This window comes from Pteronotus mesoamericanus, unplaced genomic scaffold (assembly GCF_021234165.1).
Source record: "Pteronotus mesoamericanus isolate MK-2021 breed Mesoamerican mustached bat unplaced genomic scaffold, CSHL_Meso_final contig_74, whole genome shotgun sequence".
NCBI lineage: Eukaryota > Metazoa > Chordata > Mammalia > Chiroptera > Mormoopidae > Pteronotus > Pteronotus mesoamericanus.
In genome coordinates this window covers 17,590,191-17,615,798 of record NW_026555247.1, presented here as the reverse complement: position 1 = coordinate 17,615,798, position 25,608 = coordinate 17,590,191, and the positions used below count along the sequence as shown (strand labels likewise).

Below are 25,608 nucleotides of genomic sequence, written 5' to 3'. Positions count from 1 at the left end.
CTTTTAATCCTGCACAGTGCCAGATGTACCTCATTCAGCTCTTCTGTTCAACAGTGTTGATTAAATTTTCTACTTCTCAGTTTATCTGAAATTGCTTTTATTTTAAGACTAAATATATTAATGACAAGAGCTCACATAAACTTTTGAGATGCAGAGAATTATTAATCTATCACTAACTCCATTTCATTTCTCTGTCCTTTCAGGGTATGAACAGATTTTTCACAAAGCACTGTATCATAAAGAAGGCACATAAGGTATATCTGGTAAGAGCATCTTTTATTGTGTGAAGTCAACCTTTATTTTTATTAAAAGTTAAATCCAATTCATATAAGGAAATGTTAATAACCTAAAGACATGTCCAAAGTAACTGAATTGAGAGCCAAAACCATGGAGTTTGGTTCCCAGCATGGAAGACACTACTTCAGGAAGTAATTCTGTTTCTGTAGTTCTTACTTAAATCTTTACTTCCTTTTTATTACAACACTTTGGGCCCTCAAAATAAGTACTTGTAAGATTCCTATTATACACCAATTTGGGATTTCTTAAATTCTTCTATTTAAGTTTTTTTTTGGCCAATGAAGTTATATTTAACCTCCTTTAAAAGAGCAAGAAACATTCAATACTTATCTCCTACAAGTTTTTGCTCCACTCATGATACAATTTGTCCCTCTATATAGCCTCTTTGTTTTCCCAATAATGTCACTAAATTTGTATGCTAAAATCTTAAGAACGAAATTCAATAGATAGCTTCAATGAGAATTTCCATCATGGGGTATTTTGAAGTAACAGGGAATATACTTACCTGTCTGCTGTAAACTAGAACACTAAACAAAATATGTAAAAAAAAAATCTGTTTTTAGGCATATGAAGAAAGCAAGCAAATGAGCCAGGCCCAATAGTTACCCTGGATTTCCCAGGCCCAACATTCCAAACCATGGTGCAGGTAGGGCGTTCTCAGAAAAACACAAAAGTTCTGGTGAATTAAGGAGACAGAGATCAGAGTTCAGGGAGGTCAAGGTGACCTGAAGTTACAAGACAGTTCTCAGAGAAGAAACACTTATTCAATAAAACAGTTGTGTAATCTGTACATGGGCCTGTTTGAGTTTTTACTGAATATCAAGACTGCACATGTATAGAGTGAAAGCACAGTGACCTGAGAAAAGAACCACCAAGGAGTTATAAATAAAATAACTCTCAGAAGTCACACAGGACAGAGAGATATACAAGTTTTGACCTGCCAGAATGAAAGTCATGGTTGATCCTTGGACACTCAGTCCTATTGAGAAAGCAGAAAGAACTAAATGGTTGCTAGAGAAAAGACTAGCCTACAGATTAGTTCTAGCAAAGCTTAAAAACAAATCTCAAAAAGATCAAGCTGATCTACCAATAACTTAAATGCCTGCTAGGACTCTGTAAAGAGAGAGAACAAAGTCTAGATGCTTATAAATGTAACATTCACATTGATGAGCATCCAATAAAAAATTACAAGTATATGATTTATTTTGATGAGTCAATTCCTGGAAAAATATGTCCCACTGTACGGCAGCTATAGGGGCGCGCTGCCTGAAGAGCACCGCAGAGAGCGCAGCGCTCCCCGAAACCTGAGGGAAACCGGCTGGGGCCATCTGAGGTGGGAGCAGGGCTCTGAAACCCGCAGAGCCTGTCCCGGGGTGGTCACGGATGAGGGGGCATAAACACAAAACGTTGCAAACACTTCTCTGTTTGCCGGGAGAGAAGACTGGGGCACTTCCGTCTTACTGGAGAAGGCCGTGGCACAGCCCCCTAGTGGGGAAGGCCCCGTCGCCCTTTGTTCCAAGGCTTTTATTGAAAAACTTATCAGTGGGCTAGGTAACAGGAATGCATACGTACACTCGTTTCATTAGCATGTTAAGTTTCACAGAGAATAGATACTTTTAAGAAAACAAGTGACAGGAATTCACTGATTTACATGGGTCAAGAGGAGACCAGTCTAAACAAAAGAGAATGAAGACAAGGGCAAGCGCCTTAATGATAAAGGGTAAGGGGTGTAAATAATGTGAAGGTCCTTCGCAGCACGAGCTGACCAGAGATCGGAGGGAGGAAGAGAGCGTACTCTAAAGAATTTACGTTTAGGCCTGATTTCCCCGGGACCTGCCAGATCTGATTTAGGGCTGTTTTTCCTGCACTGTCTCAAGCCTGAGCCAGGTGGCGGGAGGGAACCACCAAGAGATAGAGAGACTGCTTCTCAGCTGCACTGAAGGCTCCCGCCATGTCCAAGCCAAGCTGAGAGGTGTGGAGGCCTTTTTGCCCCTTCTCCATGTCCCCCAATTTCTTATCTGCTGCCCATACAGATCAATGCCTGTCTTAGGTTGCCCCTCCCCCGAGGGGTCTTACCCATCCTCGGCAGGGACCATCACAAGGCAAGGCAGAGAGGCAGGGTTATAGCTTCCAGGGGAACAGGCCAAGTTGCCTCGGGAGCCTGCTTCGCCAAGGCCCCCTGATTACTTCCAGCCTTGGGGCCCACCAGCCGGTTGGCAGGGTTACAAGCCCCTGAAACCAGGCCGGGCATTTCCCAACAAAAATACCCAGAGATGACAAAGGATGGAATTAGAACAGGAGGATTTAAAAATGTTGATGATAAATTAGCTCAGCATAATTAAAGATTTAAAGGAAAATAGACACATAATGATAAAAAACCAAGCACTACTCAACAGATACAATTTAAATCTGAAATGTTAATCTCATTTAGTAGTTTTAAGGGATAAGGTGCTGCTTAAGATGAGAACAAGGAACTTGACTGAAGACATAATATAATACAAACTATTTACAATGGAACATCTAGAGAAAAAGATTAAGATTGGGCAACAAAGCCCCATGATTTAGGATACTTGGAGTGCCAGAGACATGAAGACAGAAAAAATATCTCATGAAATAATAATTTAAAATGTTAAATTTTAATAAAAGCTATAATCCATACATTCAAGAAGATCAATAAAACCCAAGCAGAAAAAAAAAACAAAGAACACTAAGTGGTATTATTATCAAGTTGCTAAAAACTAGTGATAGAAAGCTCTTAAGAGCAGAAAGGCTAAAAAAGACATTACATGCAATGGAACAAAATAAAAATAACAGCAGAATCTCATTTTTAAAAAGAACGCTCAAACCATATATCTTTGGGCCCTCTGAATGTCCTCCTTGGAGAATTAAGTGTCTGTTCAGGTCCTTTGCCCATTTTTTAATTGGATTGTTTGTCCTCCTGGGATTGAGTTGTATGAGTTCTTTATATATTTTGGAGATCAAACCCTTGTCTAAGGTATCATTGGCAAATATGTTTTCCCATATAGCTGGTTCCCTTTTCATTTTACTGATGTACATTTACACAATGGAATACTATGCAGCATAAAGAAAGAAGGAACTCCTACTCTTCACGACAGCATGGATGGAACTGGAAAATATTATACTAAGTGAAATAAGCCAGGTGGCAAAAGACAAATACCATATGATCTCACCTATAAGTGGAACCTAATGAAGAAAACAAACAAGCAAAATAGAACCAGAGGCATGGAAACAAGGAAAAGACTGACAGTGACCGAGGGGAGAGGGGTAATGGGGGAAAGAAGAGGAAGGGTCTAGTGAAGAAACATGTATAAAGGACCCATGGACATGGACAAATGGTGGGGACCGACTGTGGGAGTCGGGTAGGGAGTTAGGCAGGGTAGGAGAGAGCAACAGGGGAAAAATCAGGACAACTGCAATAGAAAATAAAAAAGTGGAAAAAAATGAACATGCAAACCAGAAGGAACAATGCAATATTTTAAAAGTGGTGAATGGAAAATAAAAACAACTGCTAAGCCAGAACTATATAACTGACAAAAGATTTCTTTTAAAAATTGAAATAGATATTTTTAAACAAAAAAAAAATTTATTGCCAGACAACTTACATGACCATAAACAAATATATAAGTATCTTCAAGTATAAATAAAATAATATTAGATAGACATTTGGATCTACACAAATAATTACAGACTTTCAGAAATGGGAATATAAGCAATATTTTTCATATTTAAAGTTTACTTAAAGGATAATTGACTGTTTAATGCAATAATACCAAAGATGTGGAGTTTATAATGTATGTAGGAGTAAATGTATGAAAACAATAGCAGAAAAGATGGAAGAAATGAAAGCATTCTGTTGTAAGGTTATACACTGTACATCATACATGAAGTGATAAATTATTACTTGAAAATAGACTTCTAAAGATGAATAAAGCAAACCTTAGAGAAACCACTAAAAAGTAAAACAAAAGTGATAAGGCCAAAATAGACATAATAAATACTAAGACTATTTAATTAATTAAAAGAAGGCAGAAAAAAACTAAAGAAAAACAAAAAATATTGGAGAAAAAATAGGAAATGAATTACAAGATGGTAGATTTAAATCTAGCCATGCTGATAATTACATCAATGTAAAGGATTTAAACACTCCAACAAAAAAGGCAGAGACTGTCAGACAGGACTATAAATCAAACCCAATCTATAAGAACCCTACTTCAATTATAAAGACAAAGGCAGGGAAAAGTAGAAGGATGGGAAAGGATGTATTCTGCAAATACTAGTCACACGAAAGCTGTAGTCGCTATATTATTTCATATTGTACAATGTATACTTCAGAACAAGTAATAGCATCAGAGATAAAGAGACATTTTTCAAACTGAAAGAAGTTAATGTACCAAGAAGTCATTACGATTGGAAATGTAAAGGTATCTAATAAGTGAAATTCAAATATGAAGTGAAATAAGTATCAACTAATCCAAAATCTGACTTGGAGCTTTCAAAGTTCTCTTAGTAACTGATGGAAAAAGTAAACCAAAATCAACAGGTACATAGAAGACCTGAACAAATGCTATGTAAATATTAACCCTATTAATGTATTGAACATTATCCAATAATTGCAGATTAGACAATTATTACATGTAGAGAAAATATTTTTTTTCACTTACAACTATTTTATTGATGTTAGGTTGGTTGGAAACAATGACCTGCATTTATATTTTTTAGGATTATCTCATCTCATTGAAAAAAAAAGATAAATGTTACATTATAGACTTGTGACTTTCATGTAGTTGCTGCTCTGGGTTTAGAATAAAAGTCCAGCTCTTTCTGCCATGTTTCAGTATTACAGCTCATCAACAAAAGGTGTATGCCCCAAATTTCTACTTGCTGCCATTGACTTCTTGCCAGAAACAAATTTCTTTGCAGCATTTATGACATCAGCATCAGCTACTGAATCAATTTGCTGAAGGACTGTGGATGGTGGTATGTACGAACCAGCGACAAGGGCCTGAGACCCGACTTCATCCAGGAAACCCTCAGAAGACTCCACTGACATTAGATACCCAGCCTTCAGCTTGTCCTTGGCAGCCTGGACATCTGTATTGGAAAGGTTTCCCTGAGCAATTGTTTTTACTTGGTTGTAGGCAGCCTTGATAACATCTCCAGCAGCTGCAGCCTGTGAGATAGTGTAAATCCCAAAGAGTCCGGAATCTGAGTAACTGGCATTAAAAGCGGAAACGTCGAATGGATGGTGAATCCCCTTGGCGACAGCTTGGTACAGAGGGCTGGTGGCATTGCTGCCCCTTTTAACATGTGGCCCAGCGCCAAGGACATGCTGGAGAACACTAAGTGCATTTGCTTCTGCACTTCCTGCAGCAGCACTTTCTGCTACAAAAGCAGCATGGACAAGACTGTCTCCATTCTGTTCTCGAATTTCACCTCCACGGTATCTGGCCTTTGCACCAGATAAACCAAGTCCACCCCTCATGTTCAGAAACCATTCAGCAACTTGCTTCAGAACAGAATGACTCACACCAAGTCCAATCGAAGCCATTCTTGCACTTGTAAAATGGTTCTGAACATAGTGATGTAACTCATCTGATGTCACCCTTCCAATTCTGTAGTCTGGACAATACAAGGAATTAGCCAAGGCATTTTGGTAAGCTGCAGCATGCAAATTTTCAATGATATGAGCCTGTGGACTTTGATAAGCCACAGCTTTGTCAATCCTTAGCTGAGACTGAAGAGCCGCTACCTCCCAACGACGAAATTCAGGTGCTGAGGTGACACTGAGCAGAAACTCCATTAGAATTTCCACGTCATCCCATAGGCATTCCACAGTGTAGGCCATGTTTTCCCTTGTTGAAGTCACACTTAATTTGCCACCAACTGCTTTAATTCCACGAGTTATATTTAAAGATGATGCTCCTTTTGTAGTCAGACTGGATGCAAGACGAAGCAAATGAGAGGTTCCTAAGTTGTTAGAGTCCTACTGCCTGCTTTAATGAAGAAACCAATTCTTGATGCAGGAGCATAGTTTTCCAGAGAGGCAATCACTAAACCATTTGGTAATTTGGTAAACTCAAAGTCCTGAGGATGTGGAGGCGCTCCTGCAGGGGCAGCTGTGGCTTTTGCTTTGGGAGCAACTTTGAGGGAGTAGGATCTCACGAGGGACCTGGTTCTGGTTAGCAGCTTCATGCCCAAAATTGCTCCCCACAGTCACCACTGGTCTATAGGAAACAAGATGGGGGCTGACCTCTTGAGTTCCCCAGCTTTCTGTAGAGAAAATATTTACAAATGTAGGCCAATACATCAGATATATGTTGTAATAATTTCAAAGTACTGAAATTGTGGACAGTACATTTTTCTGACACAAGGGAATTAAATGAGAAATAAATGAGCCCTAGCTGTTTGGCTCAGTGGATTAAATGCTGGCCTGAGAACCAAAAGGTAGCTGGTTCAATTCTCAATGTAGGGCACATGCCTGGGTTGCAAGCCAGGTCCCTAGCAGGGGGTGCATGAAATACAACCACACATTGATGTTTCTCTCCCATTCTTACCCCCTCTCAAAAAATAAATAAATAAAATCTTGTAAAAAAAGAAATAAATGACAGAAGCTACCTGAGAAATCTGCAAATTATTGAAATTAAGAATGCTATGATTATAAACTGTTAAAAAAGGAAATCACAGTGATAATCAGTAAATACTTTAAAATAAATCAAAACAAAAACAAAAAATAAAAAAATTTTGTGATAGAGATCAGGATATCTCATAGGGAAGTATAAATTTAAATACTTGTATTAGAAAAAAATAAAGTTCCAAAGCAATAACCTAAATGTCCATCTTTAGCAAATTAGAAAAAAGAAATGAAAATTAATAGAAGGAAGAAAAAAACATAATATGAGAAATAAATTACATATATGAGGAACCTACTGCCAACATCATACTTAATGGGCAAAAACTAAAAGCTTTTCACTTAAGATCAGTAACAGGACAAGGGTGTCTGCTTTTACCACTCTTATTCAGCATAGTATTGGATGTTCTAGTCACAGTGATCAGACAAGAAAAAGAAATAAAAGGCATCCATATTGGAAAGGAGGAAGTAAAACTGTCATTATATGCAGATGACATAATAGTGTAAATAAAAATCCCTATAGTCTCCACCAAAAAACTACTCAACCTAATAAGTAAATTTGGCAAAGTAGTGAGATACAAAGTCAATATTCAGAAATTAGTGGCATTTTTGTACACTAACAATGAACCATCAGAAAGAAAAACTAGGGGAAAAAATCCCATTTACAATAGCAACAAGAGATATAAAGTACTTAGGAATAAATTTAACTAAGGAGGTAAAAGACCTGTATTTGGAAAACTACAGAACACTGAAGAAATTGAGGAAGACACAAATAAATGGAAACATATGCCGTGTTCATGGATTGTATGAATTAACATCATTAAAATGTCCATATTACCTAAAGCAATCTATAGATTCAACACAATCCCTACTAAAATACCAATGGCATATTCCATGATCTAGAACAAATATGCCAAAATTTTATATGGAACCAAAAAAGACTCTGAATAACTTCAGCAATCTTGAGAAAGAAAAACAAAGTTGGAGGGAACACAATACCCGGTATCAAACTATATCATAGGGCCACTGTAATCAAAACAGTTTGGTTCTGGTATAAGGACAGACACACAGATCAATGGAACAGAAGAGAGAGCCCAGAAATAAACCCGTATCTCTATGGTGAATTATTATTTGACAAAGGGGGCATGAGCATACAATGAAGTAAAAATAGTTTCTTCAATAAATGGTGTTGGGAGAACCGGACCAGTACAGGCAAAAAAATGAAACTAGACCACCAACTTACACCATACACCAGAATAAACTCAAAATGGATAAAAGACTTAAGTATAAGTGATACCATAAAAGTCCTAGCAGAAAACATAGGCCGTGAAATTTCAGATATCCCACGTGGCAATATTTTTGACAATATATCTCCTAGCGCAAGGGAAATAAAGGAAATAATAATAAAAAAAAAAGGGACTACATCAAATTACAAAACCTCTGCACAGCTAAAGAAACCATCATCAAAATGAAAAGGGAACTGACTATATGGGAGAACATATTTGCCAATGATTCATCGAAAGAGGGTTTGATCTCCAATATATGTAAAGAACTCACAGACTCAGTGCCAGGAAGACAATAAAAGCATTGCAAAGATGACCAAATAGTCTGTTGCTCCTTGCCACCCCCTGCCAAAGTTTCCATATACAATCCTTGTCAGCTGTAGACCAACTAAACCCAATGGTTCATAGACTAATACAAAAATGAATCTTCCTTTAGAAATGTAACATATAAAACTATGAGGTGGAACTAAGAAAGATAAAAACTGCAATCACGCCCTGGCTGGTTGGCTCAGTTTGGAGTTATCATCCTGTAGAACAAAACAGTTGCAGGTCTGATCCCAGTTGGGACGTATATGGGAAGCAATTGATCACTGTTCCTCTCACATGGATTTTTTTTCTCTCTTTCTTTCTCTCTAAAATCAATTTTTATAAAAATCCTCGGGTGAGTATTAAAAAAAAAAACACCTCAGGTTTACTGCTATTTTATGCTTCACTCCAATGCAATTTCAAGATTTTAAGCAGTCTCCCACTGGTACGAAAAAATATGACAATCATTTGCATTTAAATTTCTGGAGGAGGAAAGTGTGACTGTTTAGAAAATGTTAGCAGTGGTATTCTATGAGTGCAGAGCTCACTTGTTTGCTATTAGAGTTGTACAGAAATATGCTCAAATTATTTGCCTGATGGGCTATGGAAGCTTTATCCTAAGCCAACAGAATATGTATGAAGGCTTAGATTTTCATAAATATTTTTCATTTCAGCATAACTCTCATCTCCCAAAACAACAATTTCTCAACAATTTAATGAGAACAAAACCACAGTGAGATAACATTTCTATTTCTTACATTCAGATTAAACATACAAAATGGCAGAAGTAATGGAGTAAAGCTGGGACTGACAAGTCTCCAGATTCCTTGAACTGCCATGTGATGACAATACCATGTATCAAGCAAAAGCACCTATGAAGTATTTTTAAAGAGTTTTTCACTGGGAAATGTATGCAACATCTAAAAGTCTTTAGTTTTCACACTGTACTATTAAATAGCAGCCTTATTTAAAGGCACTTTGCTCACTAAATTGCAACTTAAACAACCTTCAGCCCTGTTAGCATTGGCCTCTTAAGACTGTAATATCACCCTGAGATTTCAGCCATCTTTAGTTTTAAAACCATTATTCTAAAATCTCAGGAATACAGTGAGTGATCGAGGGTCTAAATCAGGGCTCTACCCTGGGGAAATTCTCATTACATGAGTTTTGAATATTCAAATCTATATCATATTGATCTGGATACTTCATTAAGAAATTTTTCCAGAAATTCTATGGGATTAGAAGACAAATAGTCAATTCTTATGCTCGTAAGTGTTACCAGAAGCTCCCCTTTTCTTAAAATCTTCTCTGATCTCAATTTCATTGAAGCACGTGTTTGGGGTCCTGCCACGTCAAGTGCCAACTAAATTATTCAATCATGCTTGAACTGCTGTGAGGTGACTTTCAAGGAACTATCTAAACACTGAAACAAAAACGAAGAGATCCCAGCAAATAGTTTTTAGAAGTTGTGAAATGCCATCTCTAGAGTAAGAACTTGGTAGTTGTGCTAAGAACATTTTTCCTTCTTAAAAAGTTTCTTATACAACAGGTTTTATTACAGAAAAGTATTGATTGAAACTAGTTTCATTGCCACTAATGTTCCACTTAATTTTAAAGATAACATAATATTGAACAGAATAATGTGTTCTATTAATAACATTTTATTGAAATAGTAAACTGATTTATTGCATTTGTTTGTCCAAATAAGCAACCAGATCATTTGCCATAAATCTTCTTGAGTCTAAACAGAAGGCTGAGATGCAACTTGATAAAAATAAAAAGTTATCATAAGACATAATGAAAAATCCAATTTGAAAATTAAATACTGCACTGACCAACTTCATGCTTTATTTAGGGTCTAAAGCTTGCAATGAAGATAAAAGAGCTGCTCTAGTTTACTTAAAATGGCTATTGTGAGTCTTCATTTGGAAAAAACTATAAAAATCATTAAAATTTGTTAGAGGAAGTTTGGTTATTTAGCTTCTAAGGCAATTCACTCAACTCTCACTGCTTGCACACTTTAAAATAGCTTGTTTGTTTAAAAATACTCCTTAGGTTGAACTTTATTTTGTGAGGGTGAGAGAGAGCAGAACTTGACACAAGACTTGTGTTCACAAACTGAAAGACTTGTCCTGGAGCTTTAGTTTTCAACCAGCCTCCTCAAACCCATCCCTGTGCGTGAAGGAGCACAAACACAGACTGTTCCCGGCAGGTGCTATTTGGGAGGATGCCATCAGGCCATTCCTCTAACAGAGGTGATCCATACACTCTTTGAAAGGCAACATTTGGACTGTATAGCAAGAGAGGTTATGCCTGCCCTACTACTTATTTGCTATTGAGTCTATATAAACCTGGTCATTTTGCCCTGACTGGTGCAGCTCAGCGGGTTGGTTGTCATCCAGCACACTGAAGCATCGCTGGTTCGCTTCCCAGTCAGGGAACGCGCCAGGGTTGTGGGCCATGTCCCCAGTTGGGGTGTGCATGACCAATGTTTCTCTGGCATATCAATGTTTCTCTCCCTTTATTTCTCCCCTCCTTCTCCTCTATCTAAAGATAAATAAATATTAAAATAATAAAAATAAACTTGGTCTTTTATCTGTAGCTGATTTCTGCCTGTAGAATACTGTCAAAGATATATTATTGACCATTTAAAAAATTTCTTTTTTCTAAATTTATGTATGGTATTCTGGATATTGGAAAGTCTAATTTGTGCTGTAATCTTTCAAATTAATTTTGAAATTGAGAAGTTATTTATCTATTTTCAAGAAATACCAATGTTTGCAGCATAAGTTTAAAAGCAGTATTACTGAAACTGATATAGGCTAGATTTCAGTGGTATAGGCTAGATTTAAGGGGTAAACATTTAAATTACCAAATTTACTAACCAGCACTCCAGCCTGCAGTCACACTCCAGCTTGTGGAATACCTATCACTTGGGTAAATACTTCATCTACTGTATAACATATTTTAATTTATCCAAGTCCCTTATTGATGGGAATTTAGATACTGTGCTGACTCCGGAGGAATGGCTCACTCCACCCTCCGTTTAATTGTAAAATTTGGGAAGGTACAAATCACCTATTCTAGACTCCCTTGCAGCCAGGGTTCTGGGTGTCAATTGTGTTCTGCTCATTCCCTTGATTTTGGAGCTCTCGTTTCATTCATCTCTGCTGGCAAGGACCATGGTGAAAGAGGATAGTTCTCTGGCCATAACATCCCAGAGAACATGTTTCACTTTTCTAGGTCGGAAGTAGTAGTTGTGACAGTACGAGGAGCACCAGTGACTTGCTGATCTGGTTCCCTAATCGCATGATTTCACTCATGGGAGTCTACTGTAGTTTCCTGGGTGACCAGGGACCTCTGCAGCAGCAGCAAGGGCACTGCTCCTGACCCCAGCACAGCTCCAGCGTGGTCTCAGAGCATTACCCCCCAAGTGGATTAGTTCTATATTGTTCGGAGGCCACGACTATTAGTCCAACATAAAACTTGCTTTCTCATCCCTTTCAAATCTTCTATCCCTAATATAAAGTTCCTCGGGCTTAAAATACAAACCTTGAGTGGTTTCAAACATTTCCCACAGTGATCCTTGACTGAAACAGTTTTTTTGTTATTGCTAACAATGCATTCACTTTTCCCATAAATTACACACAATAAGATTCATACTTTTTTTTTTAATTCAATTTATCGGGGTAATATTGGTTAATAAAATTATATAGGTTTCAGGTGTACAATTCTATTAGGTACAATCTGTATAATGTGTTGCATGTTCACTACCCCAAGTCAAGCCTCCTTCCATCACCATTCAGCCCCCATTTACTCTCTTCTGTCTCCCCCCACCCACTTCCCCTCTGGTAATCACCATACTGCTGTCTATGTCTGTGAGAGGCTTTTGTTTTTTGCTTACTCCCATCACCTTTTTTATCCAGGCTCCCTAACCCCTCTTCCTTTTGACAGCTCTCAGTGTGTTCTCTGTTATCTATGAGTCTATTTTGTTAGTTTATTTTATTCACTAGATTCCACATGTAAGTGTAATAAGATGGTACTTGACTTTCTCTGACTGGCTTATTTCACTTAGCACAATACTCTCCAGGTCCATCCATGCTTTCACAAAGGGTAAGATTTTCTTGTTTCTTATGGTTGAATAGTATTCCATTTTACAAATGTACCACAGCTTTTTTATATGCTCATCTACTGATGGGCACTGGAGCTGCTTCCAAATCTTGCTACTGTAAATAATGCTGCAAAGAACAGAGGGGTGCATATATTTTTTGAATTAGCATTTCGGGTTTCTTTGAATATATTCGTAGAAGGGGAATCACTGGGTCATAAGGCAGTTCCATTTATAGTTTGTTGAGGTAACTCCATACTGCCTTCCATAGTGGCTGCACCAATCTGCAAGATTCATCCTTCTTAAGTGCACATTTCTTCAAGTTTTCAGAAATTTTTAATATAGTCAGGTAATAATCAAGGTACTTCTATCATACCAAAAAATTCCCAATCCTTTGTAGTCAACCTCTCCTCCAACCTCCGCCTTTGATTTGTTTTTCTCTTTGTAGTTTTCCTTTTCAGAAACGTCATATAAATGGCCTTGTGCAGTGTGTAACCTTTTGAGTCTGGTTCTTTCAATTATTCAGGATGCATCTGAAATTTATGTATGTAGTATGTGTATTGATAGTCTGTTTTTTTTTGCCAAGTAGATTTTGCCATTTGGATTGTTTACAGTTTTTAGTGAATACGAATGAAGCCACCGTGAACACTCAGCTATAGGTTTCCATGTGAATACAGACTTATGTTTCACTTGGGTTAAAATGTAGGAGGTAATCCAGGTGAAAAGTGAACCTGGACTTAGGTGGGAGCAGTAAAGGGGGAAAAATGGTAAGAGTTGAGATGCATTTAGAAGGAAGAATGACTAGATTTGATGATGATTTGGATCTGGGGGTGAGAAAAAGGAAGAAACCTGTCAATTATGACTCTGAAGACTGTTTCCTGAGAAACATGAAGAATGGGAGCGCCATCCATATACTGGGCCGGACAGATGAGGAGGTTACAGGTTCAGAAGGGAAATCAAGAGTTTAATTTTAGTCATGCTAAATTTGAGATGTTAGTGAACAGACCAAGTGTGTGTTTACTGTTAGATTTAATAGATTGAAATCCCTTATAGGGCTTTTTAAATATAGGGTAGAATCTGTATCTTTTACTAATATATGGTTTCCTACAATAGTAAAAGAATGGGTTAAAAAATTTAGGACTGTTTTTCACCCCTAAAATTCTGCACTAAGAATCAGCCTGTCACAGGTGCAAATTTACAAGTACACTAAGATTCTTATATTCCACATATGCCTACTTGCAGGGTACCTATAATTTAGGTGAATATTGCATTGCTCTGTGACAGGTGGAACCAGTATGTATATATAGCAAAGAAATATAACTTTCTTCAGAGTATAAGGCAATTTCATGGTTAGGGAATTTTTTATGTTGAATTTTTCATTTTTTGTTCCCATTAATTGTTGCTCTACCACTACCCTCTTAGATCAGAAAAAACAGCGTTAGTTCCTTAGATCATAGTGTGACAATCTCAAATGACAGCACCATTTTAGTTGAGTTCCAAGAGTGGACATAGTATTTCAGCTTTGATGTTGTGCCCATAACCAAAGAAGGATCCCAATTAGCTCAAGCAATGTTGCTTATTCCTCCAGTGTTTACACTGCTTATCTCCATCATTCTCCCTTTAGTGAATCTGCAGTCTCAGGCAATGGAGACTAAGGCAGTTAAGTCCCTATGTGATCCAAGATAACTGCAGATCTAATGGAACATGCAGTGACCAAATTCTGGCACCAGATGGAATACATTACAGTAGACCTAGAAAAGTGCCTCGTTACAGAAATCCACAAAATGGTACAACTCCTTTGAAGGTATCTTTAGTCTTTCAACACTGGCAAATGTATGACAGTAACCCAGCAATTCTCATATTCTGTCAGATTTTATACTCCTCTACACACCAAGTACATGTTTTTCAAAATGCCTCCTTGCACATATATATGGATATATACATATATGTGCAAAATGCCTCCTTGCACAAATGCGTATGTACATGCATATACATGTACATATATGTGGGAGTACACCCATATGTATACAGATATGTGTGTGTGTGTATCATTGTGAGCTTTTCCTTATTCTTTTCAATGCCTAAAAAACCTCTTCATGGCTCTTTATATCTTAGCTGCCCTAATTTTAATGACTACTAATTTCTAAAGAAATACTCTATCAATTCCAAAATACGTTAGGGAAGAGAAACCCACTAAGCTTAAACAGATGAGTTGTTTTCTTTTTCTTATACTGAGGTATCTGGAAATACAGCGTCTAGGGCTGTCACAGTGCCAGTGTCATCACGGACCTCAGTTCCTTCTGTCTTTCTGTTCAGACATGGACTTGCTGTTCCATCTCCAAGATCAGGCCAGTGTTCTGTCGAGCAAGGCGTCTCATGTTAGCCTACTGACAATCAAAAAAGATAACGCTATGTTGTGTGGACTGCCGTGTACACTGTAGGATGTTTAACAATATCCACGGCCTCTACCTGCTACACAATAGCAGCAACTATCCAAAAATGTCTCCAGATGTTACCAAATTTCCCCTAGGGGTCAAAATTGCCCCTGGTTGAGAAATGCTGCCATAGAGGAAAAAGAAAATGAACAAAGGAAAGTATAAAAGATAAGTAAACATAAGGGCGTTCCCATACACATAATATTGTTGGTTTTCGCCAGAATCCACTTAACAATCTCGATAAAAATCAATGATAACAATAACAATGATAACAATCTGGAGGCTGTTATATAGTACAAAACTTACTGCATGTGAGGTACAGTTCTATTTCTTTTACATTTATTAACTCATTCAATCCCATCAGATACCCTACGAGGTATACTCATTACATTTCCCCCATTTTGCTGATGAGGAAATTGAGGCTCACTGATGTTACATAACTTGTTCAAAGCACAGGAAGTGGTAGAGCTTACTATGTAGGAACCCAAACATTCTAACTCCAAAGTTCATGCTCTTAGCATGGCATTCAGAAGGAATCCTTGGGGAATCAGCAGAAAAATACCTCGTCCACCAAACAGCAGACTCTAGAGCAAGACTATAGTTATAAATTAATACCCTCGAATATGGCTTACAGAAATAGAATGCTGTAGCTTGTCAAATGGTCACTTATAAACTTTTTTATACACACACAATACTTAAAAACCATGAACTGTATTCTAGGACATAGCCAAATGCCTAATGTTTCTAACCCATGGTGACAGTTGTCTATATACTGGTTGGGAAGGTAGTAATTTATTGCAGAGTAAACCAATGAAGTGTGCATAATATCTGGCTATATCCTGTTAACAAGCATGGCAAAAAGAATTGAAACATGGAAATTCCAGGTTTTACAGCTGCTTCTTCAATCTATATTCACTTATATAAAAATGTCATAGTTAAAAGCATTTAAAAGTCAAATTATTTGGAGAAAAGAGTCATATAAAATTTATTTTCAGAAACTGATATTCAGCCTATTGCCATCAGAGTTGATTGCTCTTATATGTAAACTTCATTCAAGTTTCTGCAGGTTTGAAAATACAGACTGACATTTAAAGCCTGTGTAATGTGTCATTAAAGAAAAATTAAAATGGGAACATTTCCACTTTGCCAGAAATGTATAATTTGTTAGGATAATGGCACTACTAACTGCTTACAAGTTTCTTTTGTGAGTATTAAATAGATCACGTACTGCTAAATATATTACAAGGAAAAAGAGAGCTGAGCTAGGGCTGGGGAATTTGCTCCGATCACAATAAGACCAGGCAGCTAGAACCTTAAGGGAAAATCATGCCTTTTTAAAACAGCTACTGAGGTATAACTGATATGCAATAAACCATACACATTTAAATTGTGCAAGTTTATAAGTCTTGGCGTAAGTGAAGGCCCAGAAATCATCACCATTATCAAGAGAATGCAGACATTCATCATCTCCCCAAGTCTGCCGTGTCCCTCTGCCATCCCTCCCACTCATTCCCCGTCCTCCTGCATCTGCCCAACCAGACAGGCACTAATCCACCTTCTGTCGTCAGAAACTGTTAATTTCTTAATTTCTTAAACTGTTACACTGCTTTGCAAAGTGGTTGCACAATTACATTCCTATCAGCAGTGCATGATAGTTCCAGTTTCTCCATATCTTTTTTTGATAGGGCAATTTTTGCCAATAACCAAATTTCTAATAGATATATAGTGGCATATTATTGTGGTTTTTATGTTCATTTCCCTAATTATTAATGATGTTGAGCATCTTTTCAAATACTTAGTTTTCATCTATACATCTTCTCTTGTATCTGTCCATTTCTTTTACCCATTGTTTTACTTCAGTAGTTCTTTTTCTTATTACTGAGTTTTGTGAGTTATTTAGATATTCTGAATGAGTCCTTTATCACCTATTCACATTCCAAATGTTTTCTCTCAGCCTGTGGCATGTCTTTTCTTTCCTTTAACAGGGTATTTTTTTAAAAAAGAAGTTGTTAATTATAGTGAAATTCAGCTTCTCAGTTAGCTCTTTTGTGGGTCATGCTTCTGATGTTGGAGCTAATAAATCTATGACTAACCCAAGGTTGTTTAGATTTTCTCCTGTTTTCTTCTGGGAGTTTCACAGTTTTAAGTTTTACATTTAGGTAAAACCTAAATCTATGATTCATTTTCAGGAAATTTTTATATATGGAGGAAGGTATGGATCCAAGTCCTTTGTTTTTTGGGGTTTTTTTTTTTTTTTTGCATTAGAATATGCAATTGTGAGATATCCAAATGGATATCCATTTGTTGAATTTTTTTGCTCCTTTGTCAACAAATCAGGTAGGCATATTGTTTGGATCTGTTTTTCAATTCTCTGTTCTGTTTCACTGATCTTTTTCTCTATGTTTATATCACATACTACACAATAGGTTTGTAATAAGACAGTGTTAGCCATCTGAGTTTCTTCTTCTTTTTCAACATTGTTTTGCTTATTCTAGGATCTTTACATTTCCACATAAATTTTATAATTGACTTGTCAATTTCTTTTAAAAAATCTTGTTGGGATCTTGATTGGGATTGCATTGAATATTTAGATTAATTTGGAGAGAACAGACGTCTTAACAGTATTGGGTCTCCTAACCCCACGAACAAGAGATATTTCTTTGTTTATTCAGATATTCTTTAATTTCATTCAACAATGTTTTATAGTTTTCAATGTATCAGGTTTTTTTAACATTAGCCCATTTATTCCTATGTATTTCATATTTTTAAGTGCTTTTGTAATTTTTAAATTTTCAATTTTCAATCACTTATTTCCAGTACATATAAATACACTTAATTTTAGTACATTGGTATTGCATCCTCTCATTGTGTGAAATTCACTTATTGGTTCTAGTAGCTTTTTTTTTTAAGATTCCATTGGTTATACATACGTAGATGATCCTTATCTATTTTTTTAATCTTTACCCAAGGATATGTTCTATTCTTGATTTTAGAGAGAAAGAAAAGGAGGGAGGGAAGAAGGAAGAGAGAGAAATTGAGAGAAACATTGATGTAATATCGATTGGTTGCCTCATGTACATGCCCCAAATGGGGCTGGAATCCACAACCTAGGTATGTGCCCTAACAGGAAATCGAACCCACAGCCTTTTGGTGTACAGGATGATGCTCTAACCAACTAAGCCACTGGGCCAGGGTAGTACACCCTTATCTTGTCTCTGATCTTAGGATTTTCAAGGATGCCCTTTATCAGGTTGAGAAACTAGCCTTATATTTTTAGTTTGCTGAGGACTTTTATTTGGAATAGGTGTTGGATTTTGTTGAAAAAAAATTATATCTAATGAGATGATCTTATGGCTTTTATCTTTTAGTTTGTCAATATAATGAATTACTTTGATTGATTTTCAATTGCTAAATCAAACCTGAATTCACTTCACTGAAAAGGAAATACTCTTTCTAAAATTTTTTGGATTTGATTTGCTAAAAAATTTTGTTTAAAACTTTTACATGTATGTTCAGGAGGAATGTTGAAAGGCTACTAGTTTTCTTTGTCTTTGGTTTTGGTATCAGAGTAATGTTGGCAACATAGATTGAACTGGGAGGTATTCCCTCTTTAATTTTCTGGAAGACTTTATGTAAAACTGGGATTATTTCTTCCTTAGATGTTGACAGAATTTACTAATGATGCTACTAGGCCTTAAGTTTTCTTTGTTAGAAAGCTTTTAAACTACAAATTCAAGTTTTTTAATAAATATACAGCTATTTAGATTATCCCCTTTTCTCCCTAGTACTCTGATTATGTCAATTACATTAATTAGTTGATAGTACTTTTCAGGTGTTCTTAATCTTTAGTAGATTTTCCTTGTTCTGGTAATCATTGAGTAAAATATTGAAATCTCCAACTATAACTTTGGCTTTGTCAATTTCTATTTGATTATGTCAGTTTTCGATTCATGTAATATTTAAACTGTTAAGTATATAAACACTTAGGAACTTGTCCTCATTATGAAAGGGCCTTTATTTCCAGTAGTATTCTTTGCTATCTATTTGTCCAATATTCGTATATAGCTACTTGAGCTTTCTTTTGTCTACTATTAGCAAAGCACATCTTTTTCCATCTTCTAACTTTTAACTTATTTGTTTCTTTAAATTTCATTTGGGTTTTTTATAGGCAGTTTATATGTGAGTCTTGCTTTAAAAAAAAATTCAACAGTCTCTGCCTCTTTCTTAATCGGCATGCTTAGACCATTTATTTACATTTAACACCATGATTGATATGGTTAGATTGAAGTCAATCATCTTCCTATTTGTTTTCTATATATCCCACCTGTTCTTTGTTTCCTTTTTCTCCTTTTCTGCCTTCTCCTAAATTAAAAAAAATAATTTGCATAATTTCCTTTCTTCACTTATTTGTCATAATCTTCTTGTTGCTGTTTTAGTGATTGCTTTTGGGTTTTTAGTACACAGATTTAACTTATTATACATTGTATTGTCAAGTGATATTATATAATCTTATCTATAGGATAAAACACTTAAGACTACTTCCGTTTCTCCCTTTATGCAATATTTGGAATTACACACACACACACACACACACTGAAACGCCTAAAACGCATGTCATTATTTTTCTTTTAACAGAAATTATGTTTAAAAAGATTTAAATAAAAAGTATTTTTACCCATCCAGTTATGTTTTCGTGCATGTGATCAGTACATGTAGATCTCTGTTTCCACCAGGTACAATGTGCCTTCCTAAAGGACTTCCTTTAACATTTCTTATAGTGCATATTGCTTAATAATATTTTCTGCTTTTATATGTTTGAAAACCTTTTTATTTTGCCCCCTACTTCTAATATTTTTGAGGGAGCTGAATATTCTATACCCAGGTTGACAATATAAATACTTTAAATATGTTGCTCCATTGTCTTTTTTTTTAATCCCCACCCCAGGACATTTTTTTCATTGTTTTTAGACAGAGAGGAAGAGAAAGAGGAAGGGAGAGACACACTGATGTAAGAGAGAAACACTGACTGGTTGCTTCCTGCAACCTGGAGCGGGGCTCAAATCCACAACCTAAGTAGGTACCCCAGCTGGGAATCGAACTTGCAACTCTTCCATTATGGGACAACGGTCCAATGGAGCCACACTAGCTACTATTTTCTTGCCTGCACTGTTCCCTGTAAGATTCTGCTGTCATCTTTATCTTTGTTTCTCTGCATGTAACAGGTCTCTTTTTTCCTCTGGCTACTTGTAAGACTGTTTATTCCTGATTTTGAGCAATTTGATTATGATGTGCCTAAGGTTCATTGTGCTACTTCATTTCGTGAGTTAATAGTTTTCACTGTATTTGAACAATTTTTGGCCATTATTTATTCAAATTTTTTCTGTCTACAACTTTCCTTCAGAAACTTTAGTTGCCCATATATTAGGTCACTTAAAGTTGTCCTATGGCTGATTCATTTTCTAAAAAATAATTTCTTCTCTGTTTAACCGCCATGTCTTTAATTCACTAATACTTTCCTCTGTAATGTCTAATTTGTTGTTAATTCTATCCAGTGTATCTTTCATATCAGCCACTGTAACTTTCATCTGTAAAAGTTCAATTTATGTCTTTTTTTAATATCTGCATTGTTACTCTACGTGATGTGTAAATCTATGAAATACAGGTATAGTAATATTTTAATGTTCTTTGCCTGCAAATTATATTATCTGTGTGAGTTCATTTGGGTATTCGCATCCACACAGGTTGTGTTTTTCTGCCTCTTTGCATGTCTGATAATATTTAATTGGATTCCAAACATTGTGAATTTTACCTTCTTGGTTACTATATATTTTTGTATTTCTCTAAATATTCTTGAGCTTTATTTTATGACATATTTACTGGGAAATATGTTGATCCTTTGAGATCTTTCTTTTATGATTTTTTAGGTGGACGCAAAGAAGTACTCAGCCTAGGGCTACTTATTTGACATGACTAACACAAGATCTAATTATTTTACCCAATGCTGAATTATGACTCCCCAACCCCCCACCCCATTGATATCCCCACCTGTTATTTTACTGATAAGAATTCTAAAAGAAAATGGTTGCTTCCTCTGAAAAGTTCCTATCCCTTGCTCCTCACCAATTAGATTTTCCTTGTTAATTAAAATTAATTCCAAAATAATAGTACTTCTCAGTACCTCCTTTACCTTCATTTAGGCCAAACATCATTATGTATTCTGAATTTAAAACAATGAGTCTTCTAGCATAGTCTCAATATTATAAATTTTGATGTCCCTATTACTATAATTACTATAACATATTTTTATGCCAATTTTACTGTTTTTAGGGCAGCAGCACCTACTTCCTATTTTTAGTACCGCCACAATTTCATTACTTTCATATCTCTTTTCTATTATCTTTACCCAAATGCTTCTAACTGTGATTCCACCAGCAGAATAAAAAGTTTTCTTTATTCTTAAATCTTAAATCACTTGGAAGTATAAGTTGACATTGATTTAGATCTGACTTAAAGGCCCAATTTATTTCTCAGTCTGCTCATATAATACCTACAATTTATACCTATGACAGATAAAAGGGCTTCTCTAAGTGCTGGAGGTTCAACTTTAAGGTTTCTAAGAATTGAGAAGCATATTGGTAGGTGCTCACGTAATCTTCTTTCAGGCAATATCAGCCTGCAGCTTTGAGGGAGAAAGAAATCTGTGGTTAAAGGCTCAGATGCAACTATGAGACCATACTCTTAAAGAACTAAGCAAAGCAAATCCAGAAAGAAACAACAGTGGCAAGGATTAAGAGAAAGAAGATTTGGTGCTCTAACCTGCAAGAAACGGAAACAGACCCATTAGGCAAAAGAGTAGTAGACAGTATACTATATTTCCATTCATCTCTAATTGATACTAATGATCAACAAAAAGAGACTGTAAAAAGACTACATATAAGGAAAGTTTCAAGCTGCAAGTCTGAGTGTTGACTGAGGCGTATCCAGATGCAGAAAAGAATTAACATAGCATGACTGACACTGCTATCTTTAGGAAGCGTTGCTTGTAAGGTTGGCTGGCATTACAGGAACTTGGATTATGGGACTATTCCCACCACTCCTTAGCTGATAAGGGTATTTTATACTACCTAAATGGTTTGTATAAACAATATGGTTTATGCTAAATGTGCGTTTTCCTTCTGGGAGTCTGGAAATTGACATATGCTAGATACAAGGTGAAACATGACTAGCTTCCAATAAGAACCCTGGGCATTGAGTCCCTAATGGGCTTCTCTGGTAAAGCATACTTCATATACATTGTCATAATTAGATGCTAGAGGAATTAAATGCATCCCATGTGATTCCACTTGAACAAGATTCTTAGAAGATTATACCTAGTTTCTTTTTCTGTTTGCTGATTTTGCTTTGTATCCTTTCACTATAACAAATCTTAGCTGGGAGTATGACTATTTGTGATAATCTAGTAAATCAACAAACCTGGGGGTGGTCTTGGGAACCCCAATACACCCACTTTCTGGATTTACTAGAATATAGTCCCTTGCTTTAAAAAAGTGAGATGAAGGTGTCACAGTTACAGTTAGGTGTCCTTCTCTGTGAGACAGTGTTTTGAGTACTCAGGGAAATGCTCTGAAAGAAGAGGTACCAAGCAAAACTCATTTATGTGGCAGCATTAGGATAGTGAGAAAAATGACAGTCACTCAACCTGTCAAGCAGGCAGGCTTTCATCAAACTCTTATTTCATGCCCAAAGCAGAGCAAAATGCATAAGCCTACACATCTTTTGAAAGCTCTGAACACTATGCAGAGGGGTAAGCTAAAAAGAGCAATAGATTTATGGATCAACAGAAGATAACCTTTAAAAGTTAGCGTGTCTTGACTCGGTCTGGAAGAAGAACTGAAGCCATTAACATGGTTGGCTAACCAACCAGAATAGTATCTCTCCCCACCCCCCTCCACAACAAAGCCCATGAGAGGCCTACAGATTCACACTGAAAGATGAAGGAGCAATGAACTGAGGCGTCAAGTTGATCCTTTTGTCCATCAGTGCTAAACAGTGTTGTATTTAGAGAGAGACACAGTTACCTTTTATGCTTATACTTCCTTCTAGCCTACTCTCTTAACTTGCCTCCATAAGGAGTATATTTATAGCTGGCTGAATAAAAGCATGATTATCACTCTTACAAAAGTTATTAAAGTAACCAGGATGATACCACATTCTATGGAATATTTACCGAAGCTTTCTTTTAATCGATGCTCCATTTGAGATGAAATAAATTTACTTAGCAAAATAGAAATCATTCATATGGCTTGTGAGATTAAGATCATATAACAACACAAGTCACACATTGAACTCCAAATCTTAAATTAATCTGACTGCAGTACTCTCAGAGAGCTCAGTATTCTTAAAACTTAGCATCATAAAAGTTAAAGCTGTAAAGAACCTTAGATAACATCAAGTCTATTCACTTGCTTGACAAAAGAGACTTAAATGTGCGCCTCCTGTAGCATTTAGAATAGAGTATCTTGCAGTTTTCTTAATCCATCCAATGATGCATCCTTCCTTCCCTTCTTTCCTCCTCCTTCTTCCCACATATCCACTGTGTCTCTTTAATCGGAAGTCACTAAAAAGGAAGCACTACATCTACTTTCAGTTTTTGATGACTACTGTAAACTGGAAAAAGGCCTGCAATAATTATATTTCATTATGACATTGAAATTTTCATTAGATTTGATTCATTATTATTCAACAATAAAATTTTCTACTAATGGATAGGTAAAAACATGTGCAATACATCACTGATTCTTTCTGAAAAGGACAGATCCCACATAAACTAACAAGTCCAGTCATAACTAGTTCATCTCCTAAAACTGTCAACTTATTGATTATCGGAGCTTATAAACTTCTCATATCCAGGCATTAATCACCTCTCCAGAACTGCACTATCCAATATGGTAGTCTCAGCCATGGGAAGTTACTAAAATTTAATTAAGGTTAAATTAAAAATTCAGTCTCATTAGCGACATTTCAAGTGCTCAATAGCCACACTGATGTCATGCTCCACACTGGACAGTGCATACATAGAACAATTCCACCATCACAGAGTTCTACTAGACAGCAGAGCAACATGCCTAATCCAGACGCTTTCTATCGTGGCAAAGAATAAGCATATATCAAAGACACATATTGAAAAAAATACAGTAATTAAAGTAGCCACATGGTAAGGCTTTGAAATTATTTCTCTAAAAGATAGATTTGGCCATTAATTATAACTGAGGGGGGAAAAAGCTTTAATTACAATTATTTCTTATTTGAAAAAGGTATTTAACAACAAAATCAATAATAAAAAAGTACACTATCATTCATAGACACTTTATCCAGATTTATCTATTGTTTACATTATATACTATTTTTCTATCACTTCCACATTCAGACATTTACACATATACATATGTGTATTTTTCTGAAGTATTTGAGAGTAATTTTACCCTCAAATCCTTTATCCCTATATATTTCAGTGAGCATTTCTTATGAATAGGAATATTCTCTTACATAACCTCATGATCCTTTATCCCTATATATTTCAGTGAGCATTTATGAATAGGAATATTCTCTTACATAACCTCATGATCCTTTATCCCTATATATTTCAGTGAGCATTTATGAATAGGAATATTCTCTTACATAACCACAGTACAATTATTAACTTCAAAAATTTTACCCAATCATCTACATTCTGATTTTATCAACTGACCTAATAATATTCTTTACAGTAGAGTCCTCCAAACATTACAGAATATAAGGTCTAGGGTCAGATACTGCACTTAGTTGTCATATTTTTTAATTCCCCTTTAATCTAGAATATTTCCAGAGACTTTCTCTTTTATGACATTTCCATTTTTTGAAGTATGCAGTCCCCTCCCTTTTTTATTTAGTAGATGGTTCGCCATTTTGTGTTTGCCTGACGTTTCCTTGAGATTTAGATTCAGGTTATGTGTTCTCACTTGGTAATGTGTTATCAGAGTTTAACATCTGGAGACATGAGTCTACCTGTCTCTCATTGGTGATGTTAATTTTGATCACCTGGACTTTTTTTCCCACACTGTATAGTTACTGTTTCCTTTATTCCCTTGCAATTAATTGGTAGCCTAAGGGGAGGCACTTAAAGGCCACACAAATACCCTGCTCATCCTCAATATTTCTTGATAGATAATTAGCCACTGATGGCTTCCTTGATCCAATCTTTCCTGTGGTTTCAAAATAATGATTTTCCAACTTCAGCACTCCATCCACATTTACATTGGTCTTTCAGCATTCTACTGTAAATAAGCATCTGCCTTCCTCCCCCCTCAACCCACCCAGGTATGTGTGTTTGTATGTATGTACATAGGTATGGACAATGTATGTATATATCTATCACTAATATAGATTAATGAATTTCTAAACACTCTCTAATAGTGTTTAATTCATTAAATCACTACTGTTCTTAATTATTTAGGTTCTTATTAAATAAGATAGTTCCTATATTTGGCGACA

The 25,608-nt window shown here is 36.1% G+C and overlaps 2 protein-coding genes across 2 annotated transcripts in view; both read right to left on the bottom strand.

Moving 5' to 3' along the window:
- The window catches only part of KIAA1328 (KIAA1328 ortholog), a 245,113-nt gene that overhangs the window by 104,501 nt on the left and 115,004 nt on the right, over positions 1 to 25,608 (bottom strand). The gene's annotated exons all lie outside the window — the stretch shown is intronic.
- LOC129078685 (cytochrome b-c1 complex subunit 2, mitochondrial-like) lies at positions 5,001 to 6,510 on the bottom strand. Its single transcript, XM_054583555.1, is given in 2 exon segments — positions 5,001 to 6,303; positions 6,306 to 6,510. Coding segments are annotated over 2 exon segments (1,353 nt in total). The 3' UTR covers positions 5,001 to 5,155.